At 44.6% G+C, this 13,524-nt stretch overlaps 1 protein-coding gene across 1 annotated transcript in view; it reads left to right on the top strand.

The window, feature by feature from the left end:
- The first annotated feature begins 10,424 nt into the window (after positions 1 to 10,424).
- LOC135542308 (SRSF protein kinase 1-like) overlaps positions 10,425 to 13,524 on the top strand; it is a 47,635-nt gene continuing 44,535 nt past the window's right edge. Inside the window, exons 1-2 of the mRNA XM_064969186.1 lie at positions 10,425 to 10,707; positions 11,342 to 11,396. Of these exons, the coding sequence (XP_064825258.1) occupies positions 10,695 to 10,707; positions 11,342 to 11,396 (68 nt within the window). The 5' untranslated portion in view covers positions 10,425 to 10,694. The remainder of the gene's footprint in view (positions 10,708 to 11,341; positions 11,397 to 13,524) is intronic.

Here is a 13,524-nt window from a genome sequence, read left to right on the forward strand (position 1 = left end):
CTAGAGGCCGGTGACGTAGACCTCTGGTACTGGTGCAAGGAATGAGCAACAGTACTGGGGGATCCGTGACAGGACATGATTTAGAAAGAAACACACTTGTCTATATAATGTCCCACAGTTGACAGTGCATGTCAGAAACTATACCATGAAGTCCAAGAAACTGTCCATAGATCTCCGTGATAGAATTGTGATGAGGCATATATCTGAGAAACGGTATACTACTATTTTTAGAGTGTTGAAAGTTTCCAAGAGCACAGTGTTCTCCATCACTGGGAAATTAAAAAAATCTGAAACTACCCAGACTCTGGCTAGAGCTGGCCGTCCGACCAAACCGAGCAACCATGCAAGAAGGAACTTGGTCAGGGAGGTGACCAAGAACCCAATGACCACTCTGACAGAAGTACAGAGTTCCTTGGCTGAGATGTGAAAACCTCCCAGAAGGACAATAGTCTCTACATCACTTCACCAATCAGGGCTTTATGGAAGAGTGGCCAGAAGGAAGCCACTCATGAGAAAAAGGCATATGACAGCACTCCTGGAGTTTGCAAAAAGTGAAAGACGTGAAAGACTCTGAGAACATAAGGCAAAAGATGTTGTGTTCTGATGAGACAAATACAGTATTTCAACAAGACCAGGCGATAACAGGCAACACTGATAACTCGAGCTTGGTTCCCAAGTTTCTAAACCATACAAGGCCTATTTTGTATAGTGTTGCCATAATAATTAAATTGAGGAAGTGCGATCATAATCATTAGGATATTTTAGTGATCCGCAGTAGATGTCCCAAATGCTCCACAGCCTTCAGATGATGTGAGCCAAACAGCGCACTTACGCTTGATATGCGTTTTTAGGCTATGGATCAGAAAGTGAACTTGTCATTTCCAAACGTTTAGCTCAGTTGTATGCTGCTTTGGGATCAATTAACAGCAAGGGTTGAATTAAATAGGCCCAATATTTTTTCATGACGTATTTGGCGATGTTCAACTCATTCGCACAAAACGTATAAATGAAAGCATTCACTGTGAAAATGGATACATGTAGGCCCTTCATATATAGGCTATGCACAGCACTTGGTTCAATTTATCGAATCAGTTATTGGGTTTTATGCACAAACCGCAAAAACCTGTCAAACTCTCTCCAAACATCAGTGGCGACCCATCATTCAGGGCAGGTGGGGCAACACCTGTTTAGCTTTAAAAAAAATGTAAACAAATTTTGTTGCCTGTTTTTGCATGTTATTTCCGCATTAATATGTGTCATATATCAGTTTGCAAACAATGTAAAACAAAATCTTTGAGTTAATAACGCAGCATATAAACATGGTCTGTTTTTGCTTTCCTGAGTAAGGCAGCTCAAAATTCCAGGTGTATACAGAGCGTAGGGGTTGGTAATGCTCTCTAGTTGCGGCATAATTGTCTCAGTGTTCTGTCACTCATGGGGACACTATATCACCGCAAAATCTACAGGGAGAGCTTGAAAATTCAAGACCCTTGGGTGCTGCTACAGATTTTCCTGATAAGTGCCCATCCAAGAAAGCTCAAGATCATTGGACACAGATAAAATGATGTCAAATCATGTTATGTCTACCGTAGCATTGATTGGGCGTATCATGTCAACATCATACAGTACTTTCAAAATCTTAGCTAGCAAGCTAGACAAGCTGTCGTCATCTTGAATTAAATCGACTACTGGCAAATACTTTTCAATCCTTGTCATATGAAGACAAATTCTAGATAAAACGTATCGGTGCTCATCAGCCGTTGGACATGAATACACACAAATTGGAAATTTAAACAATGAGCGGTTTAGAAGGAATCAGTGGTGCTGTTCAGTGGAGAGGGTTTGTGGTCCAAAGTTACATACAGACTCAAATCTTTTGCCACTTTAATAATTAATAATTTGATGTAATAAATGTACCACTTTAAACAATGCCACTTTATATAATGTTTACATACCCTACATTACTCATCTCATATGTATATACTGTACTCTATACCATCTACTGCATCTTGCCTATGCTGTTTGGCCATCGCTCATCCATATATTTATATGTACATATTCTTATTCATCCCTTTACACTTGTGTGTATAAGGTAGTTGTGAAATTGTTAGATTACTTGTTAGATATTACTGCACTGTCGGAACTAGAAGCACAAGCGTTTCGCTATACTCGCATTAACATCTGCTAACCATGTGTATGTGACCAATGAATTTTGATTTGAAATACAACTGGTAAACTTTCTCTACCTTGTTCTCTGCATTTCTCCCTTTGTTGTTGGTTCATCACACCAAATGGTTTAATCAGCAAACATTATTGTAAAATGGTGTTAACAGTGTTGAACATTGGGAAATAGTGTAAATACAAGTCACATCCAGGTTAATTCTTTGTATTGATAAATGCAAAGTTTCCACGCGGGAAGGCTATTAGCTAAATCAGTCATAGAATTTGTTCAAGTCCCCTTGGTTTGTAGCACAAAAGTAAAAGCTAAAGGCACTGCCATCTACTTGAACTTGTAACGGCTTTCTTCTGTTGAAGGAGGAGCAGACCAAAATGCAGCGTGGTATTTTTGAGACATGTTTAATAAAGAATGAAAGTAGACTAGACGTGAAATAACTGAACATGAACAATACAAAAACAACAAATGGAACGTGAAAACCTAAACAGTCCTATCTGGTGAAGACACAGAGACAGGAACAATCACCCACGAAAACACTCACAGACTATGTCTACCTAAATATGGTTCCCAATCAGAGACAACGATAATCACCTGACTCTGATTGAGAACCGCCTCAGGCAGCCATAGACTATGCTATACACCCCACACAACCCCAAGACGAAACACACCACAAATAAACCCATGTCACACCCTGGCCTGACCCAATAAATTAAGATAAACATAATAAATATAGACCAGGGTGTGACAGAACTGGATTGGTGTAACAGTACATGCTTACCAAAGAAGATATTGCATGTGGTAGGCCTATGCATTCACAGTGCACTAAACACACTTTAATTGAATGTACTAAAGCAATCAACACATCTACGCACTGTGAATTGCAATGATATTAGGCCTACACTCCTATAATCAAATCACATTTTAATTGTCACATTCTTCACAAACAACAGGTGTAGATTAACAGGGAAATACTTACTTACGGGCCCTTCCCAAAAATGCAAAGATTATTTTTCTACTATTTCTAAGAAAAATTATCTAAAACTGAGAAAAATAATAACACGAGGAACAAACAGAAAAATAATAACACAAGGAATAAATACACAATGAATAACGATAACTTGGCTATATATACCAGGTACAAGTACTGAGTTGATGTGCAGGGTTACAAGGTAGTTGAGATAGGTATGCACATTTAGGTAGGGATAAAGTGACTAGGCAACAGGATAAATAATAAACAGTAACAGCAGCATACAGTATGTGATGAAACAAAAGACATTAGTGCAAAAAAAGGGTCAATGCGGATATTCAGGGTAGCTATTGGTTAACTATTTAACTAATCATTTAGCAGTTTTATATCTTGGGGGTAGAAGCTGTTCAGGGTCCTGTTCGTTCCAAACTTGCCGTGCGGCAGCAGAGAAGACAGTCCATGACTTGAGTGGCTGGTGTTTTGGACAACTTCCTCTGACACCGCCTGGTATAGAGGTCCTGGATGGCAGGTAGCTCAGCCCAAGTGATGTACTGGGCCATACACACTACCATCTGTAGCACCTTGCAGTCGGATGCCAAACAGTTGCCATGCCAAGCGGTGATGCAGTCAGTCAAGATGCCAAGATGCTCTCAATAGTGCAACTGTAGAACTTTTTGAGGATCTGAGGGCCCATGCCCGAATCTTTACAGCCTCCTGAGAGGGAAGAGGCATTGTCGTGCCCTCTTCACGACTGTGTTGATGTGTGTGGACCATGATATTGGACCATGAAATTCCGGTTCCGGGTTGGAGCGAGCGGTCGCATCTACACTTCGGTCCGCAGGTAGTATAACTTTTCATTACATTTCATTATAGTACAACGGTTTGATTTGTCTAATCTTAGCAATTTCTTCTTAGCTAGCTACATAGCCGTCTTTGTATCAAAGATAATTGCATAATTATCGTATTTCGTCGTCCTAACGTATCTGCCCAGCAGCTAGCTAAGCAGCTGGCTAACATCCACTGTCCACCAGCACTGTAGAAACTATTACACTCAACTGAACGACTCGATTAGCGTAGTGTCAGCTAGCTACATAGTTGTCTTCGCTGTCTTCGTATCCAAGATGATTGTGTAGTTTAGAGTGAGTAGACTTAGAGTGATTATCTTAATTTACCGAGGTTAGCTAGCCAGCTATTTGTCGTCCTTAACGTAGGAGATGCTGCTAGCTAGCTAGCCAACAGCTAGCCAACCTCTACTGAATTGAACTTCAACTACCCGGTCAACATTCCGCGTCGCTCCACAGGTAGTATCACATTTTCATTTCACTTCATTACAGTACAACGGTTTGATTTGTTGATCGTAGCTAGCCAGCTACATAGCCGTCTTTGTATCTAAGATGATTGTGTAGTCTAGAGCGATTTTCTAGGTTAGCTGGCCAGCTATTGTCGTTCTTTTAACGTAGCTAGCCAGCTAGCCCCCGAATAGCAGCACTGTAGAAACTATTACAGTACAACGGTTTGATTTGTTTGATCGTAGCTAGCCAGCTACATAGCCGTCTTTGTATCTAAGACAATTGTGTAGCCTAGAGCGATTTTCTAGGTTAGCTAGCCAGCTATTGTCGTTCTTTTAAGGTAACGTAACGCAATCAACCTGCTAGCTAGCCAGCTAGCCCCCGAATAGCAGCACTGTAGAAACTATTACACTCGACGGAACGACTTGATTAGTGTAGTGTCAACATCGCAGCCACTACCAGCTAGCCTACAAAGTCAACAACGCAGCCACTGCCAGCTAGCCTACTCCAGCAGTACTGTAGCATTTCAATCATTTTAGTCAATAAGATTCTTGCTACGTAAGCTTAACTTTCTGAACATTCGAGACGTGTAGTCCACTTGTCATTCCAATCTCCTTTGCATTAGCGTAGCCTCTTCTGTAGCCTGTCAACTATGTGTCTATCTATCCCTGTTCTCTCCTCTCTGCACAGACCATACAAACGCTCCACACCGCGTGGCCGCGGCCACCCTAATCTGGTGGTCCCAGCGCGCACGACCCACGTGGAGTTCCAGGTCTCCGGTAGCCTCTGGAACTGCCGATCTGCGGCCAACAAGGCAGAGTTCATCTCAGCCTATGCCTCCCTCCAGTCCCTCGACTTCTTGGCACTGACGGAAACATGGATCACCACAGATAACACTGCTACTCCTACTGCTCTCTCTTCGTCCGCCCACGTGTTCTCGCACACCCCGAGAGCTTCTGGTCAGCGGGGTGGTGGCACCGGGATCCTCATCTCTCCCAAGTGGTCATTCTCTCTCTCTCCCCTTACCCATCTGTCTATCGCCTCCTTTGAATTCCATGCTGTCACAGTTACCAGCCCTTTCAAGCTTAACATCCTTATCATTTATCGCCCTCCAGGTTCCCTCGGAGAGTTCATCAATGAGCTTGATGCCTTGATAAGCTCCTTTCCTGAGGACGGCTCACCTCTCACAGTCCTGGGCGACTTTAACCTCCCCACGTCTACCTTTGACTCATTCCTCTCTGCCTCCTTCTTTCCACTCCTCTCCTCTTTTGACCTCACCCTCTCACCTTCCCCCCTACTCACAAGGCAGGCAATACGCTCGACCTCATCTTTACTAGATGCTGTTCTTCCACTAACCTCATTGCAACTCCCTCCAAGTCTCCGACCACTACCTTGTATCCTTTTCCCTCTCGCTCTCATCCAACGCTTCCCACACTGCCCCTACTCGGATGGTATCGCGCCGTCCCAACCTTCGCTCTCTCTCCCCCGCTACTCTCTCCTCTTCCATCCTATCATCTCTTCCCTCTGCTCATACCTTCTCCAACCTATCTCCTGATTCTGCCTCCTCAACCCTCCTCTCTTCCCTTTCTGCATCCTTTGACTCTCTATGTCCCCTATCCTCCAGGCCGGCTCGGTCCTCCCCTCCCGCTCCGTGGCTCGATGACTCATTGCGAGCTCACAGAACAGAGCTCCGGGCAGCCGAGCGGAAATGGAGGAAAACTCGCCTCCCTGCGGACCTGGCATCCTTTCACTCCCTCCTCTCTACATTTTCCTCCTCTGTCTCTGCTGCTAAAGCCACTTTCTACCACTCTAAATTCCAAGCATCTGCCTCTAACCCTAGGAAGCTCTTTGCCACCTTCTCCTCCCTCCTGAATCCTCCTCCCCCTCCCCCTCCTCCCTCTCTGCAGATGACTTCGTCAACCATTTTGAAAAGAAGGTCGACGACATCCGATCCTCGTTTGCTAAGTCAAACGACACCGCTGGTTCTGCTCACACTGCCCTACCCTGTGCTCTGACCTCTTTCTCCCCTCTCTCTCCAGATGAAATCTCGCTTCTTGTGACGGCCGGCCGCCCAACAACCTGCCCGCTTGACCCTATCCCCTCCTCTCTTCTCCAGACCATTTCCGGAGACCTTCTCCCTTACCTCACCTCGCTCATCAACTCATCCCTGACCGCTGGCTACGTCCCTTCCGTCTTCAAGAGAGCGAGAGTTGCACCCCTTCTGAAAAAACCTACACTCGATCCCTCCGATGTCAACAACTACAGACCAGTATCCCTTCTTTCTTTTCTCTCCAAAACTCTTGAACGTGCCGTCCTTGGCCAGCTCTCCCGCTATCTCTCTCAGAATGACCTTCTTGATCCAAATCAGTCAGGTTTCAAGACTAGTCATTCAACTGAGACTGCTCTTCTCTGTATCACGGAGGCGCTCCGCACTGCTAAAGCTAACTCTCTCTCCTCTGCTCTCATCCTTCTAGACCTATCGGCTGCCTTCGATACTGTGAACCATCAGATCCTCCTCTCCACCCTCTCCGAGTTGGGCATCTCCGGCGCGGCCCACGCTTGGATTGCGTCCTACCTGACAGGTCGCTCCTACCAGGTGGCGTGGCGAGAATCTGTCTCCTCGCCACGCGCTCTCACCACCGGTGTCCCCCAGGGCTCTGTTCTAGGCCCTCTCCTATTCTCGCTATACACCAAGTCACTTGGCTCTGTCATAACCTCACATGGTCTCTCCTATCATTGCTATGCAGACGACACACAATTAATCTTCTCCTTTCCCCCTTCTGATGACCAGGTGGCGAATCGCATCTCTGCATGTCTGGCAGACATATCAGTGTGGATGACGGATCACCACCTCAAGCTGAACCTCGGCAAGACGGAGCTGCTCTTCCTCCCGGGGAAGGACTGCCCGTTCCATGATCTCGCCATCACGGTTGACAACTCCATTGTGTCCTCCTCCCAGAGCGCTAAGAACCTTGGCGTGATCCTGGACAACACCCTGTCGTTCTCAACCAACATCATGGCGGTGGCCCGTTCCTGTAGGTTCATGCTCTACAACATCCGCAGAGTACGACCCTGCCTCACACAGGAAGCGGTGCAGGTCCTAATCCAGGCACTTGTCATCTCCCGTCTGGATTACTGCAACTCGCTGTTGGCTGGGCTCCCTGCCTGTGCCATTAAACCCCTACAACTCATCCAGAACGCCGCAGCCCGTCTGGTGTTCAACCTTCCCAAGTTCTCTCACGTCACCCCGCTCCTCCGCTCTCTCCACTGGCTTCCAGTTGAAGCTCGCATCCGCTACAAGACCATGGTGCTTGCCTACGGAGCTGTGAGGGGAACGGCACCGCAGTACCTCCAGGCTCTGATCAGGCCCTACACCCAAGCAAGGGCACTGCGTTCATCCACCTCTGGCCTGCTCGCCTCCCTACCACTGAGGAAGTACAGTTCCCGCTCAGCCCAGTCAAAACTGTTCGCTGCTCTGGCCCCCCAATGGTGGAACAAACTCCCTCACGACGCCAGGACAGCGGAGTCAATCACCACCTTCCGGAGACACCTGAAACCCCACCTCTTCAAGGAATACCTAGGATAGGATAAGTAATCCTTCTCACCCCCCCCTTAATGATTTAGATGCACTATTGTAAAGTGGCTGTTCCACTGGATGTCAGAAGGTGAATTCACCAATTTGTAAGTCGCTCTGGATAAGAGCGTCTGCTAAATGACTTAAATGTAATGTAAATGTAATGATAGTTCCATAGTGATGTGGACACCGAAAAACTTGAAGCTCCCGACCTGTTCCACAACAGCCCCGTCGATGTGGATGGGGGCGTGCTCGGACCTACATTTCCTGTAATACATGATCAGCTCCTTCAACTTGCTGATGTTGACGGAGAGGTTGTTGTCCTGGCACTTCACTGCCAGGACTCTGGCATCATCCCTGTAGGCTGTCACATCGTCTTTGGTGATTTGGTCTACCACCATCGTGTCGTCTGCAAACTTAATGATGTTGTTGGAGTCGTGTGTGCCCATGCAGTCGTGGGTGAACAGGGAGTATAGGAGGGGACTAAGCATGCACCCCTGAGGGGCCCCTGTGTTGAGGATCTGCGTGGTGGATGTGTTGTTGCCTACCCTCTCTACGGCACGTCAGGAAGTCCAAGATCTAGTTGCAGAGGGAGGTGTTTAATTCAAGGGTCCTCAGCTTAGTGATGAGCTTTGCGGGCACATTGGTGTTGAACGCTGAGCTGTAGTCAATGAACAGCATTCTCACATAGGTGTTCCCTTTGTCCAGGTGGGAAGGGCAGTGTGGAGTGCAATAGAGATTTCATCATCTCTGGATCTGTTGGGGTGGTACAGGAATTGGTTGAAAAGTGAAGACACTTGCCAGCTGGTCACTGCATGCGCTGACTAGGTGTCCTGGTAATCAGTCTGACCCTGCGGCCTTGTAAATGTTAACCGGTTTACATTTACATTTACATTTAAGTCATTTAGCAGACGCTTGGTTTTACTCACATCGGCTACGGAGAGCATGATCACACAGTCGTCTGGAACAGCTGGTGCTCTCATGCATAGTTCAGTGCTGCTAGTATCACAGCGTGCATAGAACGTATTTAGCTTGTCTGGTAGGCTCGCGTCACTGGACAGCTCACGGCTAGGTTTCCCTTTGTAATCCGTGATAGTTTGCAAGCCCTGCCACATCCGACGAGCATCAGAGATGGTGTAGTAAGATTCAATCTTGGTCCAGTATTGACACTTTGCCTGTTTGATGGTTCGTCAGAGGGTGTAGCGGGGATTTCTTGTAATCTTCCGGATTAGTGTCCTGCTCATTGAAAGTAGCAGCTCTCGTCTTTTGCTCAATGGAGATGTTGCCTGTAATCCATGGCTTCTAGTTGGGATATGTACGTACGTACTCAATCCCATCAGATTGATCCTGGAACATATTCCAGTCTGTGCTAGCGAAACAGTCCAATTGCTTATTACTGAAAGGTCGCTGGTTTTGAATCCCTGAGCCAACTGGGTGAAAAATCTGTCTATGTGCCCTTGAGCAAGGCACTTAACCCTAATTACTCCTGTAAATCGCTTTGGATAAGAGTGTCTGCTAAATGATTGTGTAAAATGTAAAATTATTCCCTACACTTCCTTGTGTTGTCACATAAACTGAAATTAGGTGAACTATTCTAATTTTAGCAACCAGGTGGCGGAGCGATTTCTGCATATTGCACATGAATTTCTTGTTATTTTTTTCTTGTTATTATGTGTGTATTGTTATTGTATTGATAAATATCGCTGCATTGTTGGAAATACAAGCACAAGAATTTTGCTGCACCTGTGATAACATCTGAAAAACTGTGTACACAACCAATACACTTTTATTTGATTTTACTTTACCTATGATCGGGGTATAATCACTAGTCTAAAACGAGAGTTTCTATTTTACAAATTCGGGTAGGTCACTCCCCGTTTCGCTTGCTTCCGTTTAAGAAACGTTTGCAACAGAATGGGCTTAATGAAAACGACCCAGGTATGGTGTTGTGCACACTGCTACCACTAGGTGGCACCACTACACTGGTGTTGGGTTGAACACGTTGGCTCTTGACAGTGCAGCATCCATCCAACCTGCATGAAGTTCAGGAAAAGGTAGTAATCGATTAAATGCATGGCAAACTCCTATTATCAATAAAGTGGGCCTAGATTTGGCCTGGGCCACATCTGCATGATGATAGATTTTTGGGGCAAGTGAACCAGGACTACTGTTTATTCAGTTAAAACGATTCGATATAATCATATATCAATATGATCCGTAAACATATTTGTTTTCTAAGAGGACATGTAGCAAAAAGTATAATTTTGTTTCATGTAGGCCTAGCAAAGGGGCACAGAGAGTAACGTTAAGTGGCCGTGGTCATGAGGGAACGTTTGTGAAGTTGTGCCTGTAATGGGACGCCGGTCTGTGCTATCTGGGATCGTTGGGACGTTCCCCCACCCAAGGAGGGCCTAGTAGTCACAAAAATAGTTGGGTGTGTTGGTTAAATTGTGATTTTAATGAATAGAGCGACCGTTTTTTTCCCTTCCTGTGAGCGTGAAGCGATAGGAAATAGCATGGACGGATGAGCGCTCAACTCCGTTCACATACTCTGGTACAGGTTAGGGTTATGGACGTCCCAAGAATTCCAGATTGCAATGACCAAGGGACGCCTGCGCTCTGACTACTACACTGAAAACATATCGCTCAACTCCAGCTTGAACCCCATCCCCCGGGCCCGTTTACAGCATGGAAAGGAAAGGTAAATCTGCTTAAAGAAGAAGGACGATAAATGAACAGTATCAGTGAATGCGATCCAACAAGCTGAGGCCGTTGATGTTGGACATGTGACTGTTATTGAAGGAATTGTCAAGGCCGTGGATTTTGTTGTTGTTTGGAACTAGACAATAGCCAACCACGCGTTGTAGCTAGCTAGGCACGAAATGCTAGCTATCGTGAGCTGTAAAGCTAGTTAGCGGTGGAGGTTTTCACAGCTGCACAATCCTGATATGATTTGATAAACATGATTAAAACTCTTGTGCAATTTAATAAAATAAAAACACACGTGTGGGGAACACCTGTATTTTTGTAGCTAACTTAACTAAGTCTGGCCATTTCAGATCTAACACCTGCCCGCTAGCTATCTTAGCGGCTAACGTTATCTGGCTAGGTAAGGTTAGTTCCATATTGCAACTTTGTGCGCATATACTTTCGCCCTCCTTATCACTATGGAACACTGTGGTGTTCACGTTATAACCAGCTACCAATGTTATAATTAACTAGCTAACGTTAGCTAACAGGTTTGGTATCAAACGAACGTTAATACGTACTGTTGTGAAAGGTCTGCCAAATGAAACGATGGTAACGTTATTTTTTGTCGTCTACCCCCGTGACAGTTCTTGCACTCCAGGCGAGGAAGAAAAGGACAAAGACGAAAAAACCCGGCAAAAAGTGAGTGCCCAGTCACTTTCTTTAATTAGTTAGTCATTTGGACTGTCGAGAGAGCGCTCCTCTGCATGGCCGAATGTACTTTATGGTCTTAGATCCTGGTTATCGGCTAGATAAGTCTGATTGGAATCTTTCTGTTGGTATTTGGGTTTTCATTATGCCACATAATCCTCATTTTGCTGTCGTCCATTCGGTGCGTTCCTTATCCTGGTTTGTGTGGTTGACTCATTCACTGAACTGACATGAGAAGTGAAAGTTGCCCTGATGCCATTGTTTTGTCCAGGGCTGCATCTCAATCGTGTCAATGGGGTTCCCTGCTCTCCTTTCACTACCTCAGGGTTTAATGGAGAAGGAACCCGTGATGTTACTACTCATAAATGAATGAACAAATACATGAAAGGACAGTTAACATTATTCCTGTTGACAGTGGTGCTCCTATGACAGTATGGTCAATTTTATGCTTTCACAGAGTACCCATGTGTGGTGGAGATTCGGGGAGATGATGCTCGAGCCAAAGCTCTGCCAATTATTGATGTGCTCAATTAGCCTTCTCTCCTCTGAGCACACAAACACTGACACACACACACACACACACACATGCTGCTCTCATGCTTTTGGGCTGTAAGTGTGATAGCATAGCAGTGCTCGTAGGGCCGAATACCTGTAGGGTTGTTGCATGTATACTGACTAACGGAGATGGATTGTGTCTGCCCTGCAGGAATCATTAGATATAGAGCATGGAGTATCACACCTCGGAAGATAATTTAGTGGTCCTAGATGTGGACGGGCAAGGTTATTTAAATACCCAAACGGGCGTTAGTATTTGATTACTTTTGGGTACAATTTTTTAGACAAAATCCTAATGAATTCAGGGCATTATTTTTATTTCTACTTTGCACATTCTTCCACTGCAAATCTACCATTCCAGTGTTTTACTTGCTATATTGTATTTACTTTGCCACCATGGCCTTTTTTTGCCTTTACCTCCCTTATCTCACCTCACTTGCTCACATCGTATATAGACTTGTTTATACTGTATTATTGACTGTATGTTTGTTTTACTCCATGTGTAACTCTGTGTCGTTGTATGTGTCGAACTGCTTTGCTTTATCTTGGCCAGGTCGCAATTGTAAATGAGAACTTGTTCTCAACTTGCCTACCTGGTTAAATAAAGGTGAAATAAATAAATAAAATGTAAAATGATACCTAGGCTAAATATAAGCCTTGCACAACCATAAGTCCCACTAATAATTTTATAAAAATAGTTTGAAGGTGCTACACACGATTTTACATTGTAATTTAAAAAAATGCTGATAATATACAGTGCATTCGGAAAGTATTCAGACCCTTTAACTTTTTCCACATTTTGTTACATTACAGCCTTATTCTGAAATTGATCAAATGTTTTCCCTCATCAATATACTGGACAATGAAAGAAAGTTGATTTGAAAACCAATATGGACGTCTTTATTAAAAAATGACATCCGGATGTGGTTGGATTTTGGCTAGGCTACTTTGAAGCAAGCTAAGACATGCCTCATAATACGTAGTAAAAAATTAAGGTTTCAAATTAAAAATATGTTTTCAAAATGCATAAAACCTTCAGCTCATTGCAAAGTGAAGCCTGCCTTCTGTTGCCTATGCATTTGAATGGTGAATGGGAAGCGCACTTCAATTACCAGTTGAGAAATAAAAATAGTTGCTCTTTTTAATCGTGGTCATCAAAACTGTTTTTAACACACAATTACATTTAGAATTGTTGCGCAATGATTAGGCAAATAAAAGTAGGTTTCACTCCAGCAGCAACGAAAGAGCTGTTTGAGGAGCTGTAGCATCAGCTCTCGTGCTGTCTGACAGATGTTCTGCTCAAAGGCAGGAAATGCTGTGTAAGATACAGAACGAATATACCCGTGTCAATTTAATTCCACAGAATTATGCAAATTAACCGAATAGACAGATAAGCATGACCGGTCAAATGAATTACATTGACTGCAGTGGTAGGCTTGATTACCAACAACGACGAGATGGTCTACAGGGAGGAGGTGAGGGCCCTCGGAGTGTGGTGTCAGGAAAATAACCTCACACTCAACGTCAAGAAAACAATGGAGATGATCGTGGACTTCAGGAAACA

This window comes from Oncorhynchus masou, chromosome 6, assembly GCF_036934945.1.
Source record: "Oncorhynchus masou masou isolate Uvic2021 chromosome 6, UVic_Omas_1.1, whole genome shotgun sequence".
Taxonomy (NCBI): Eukaryota; Metazoa; Chordata; class Actinopteri; order Salmoniformes; family Salmonidae; genus Oncorhynchus; species Oncorhynchus masou.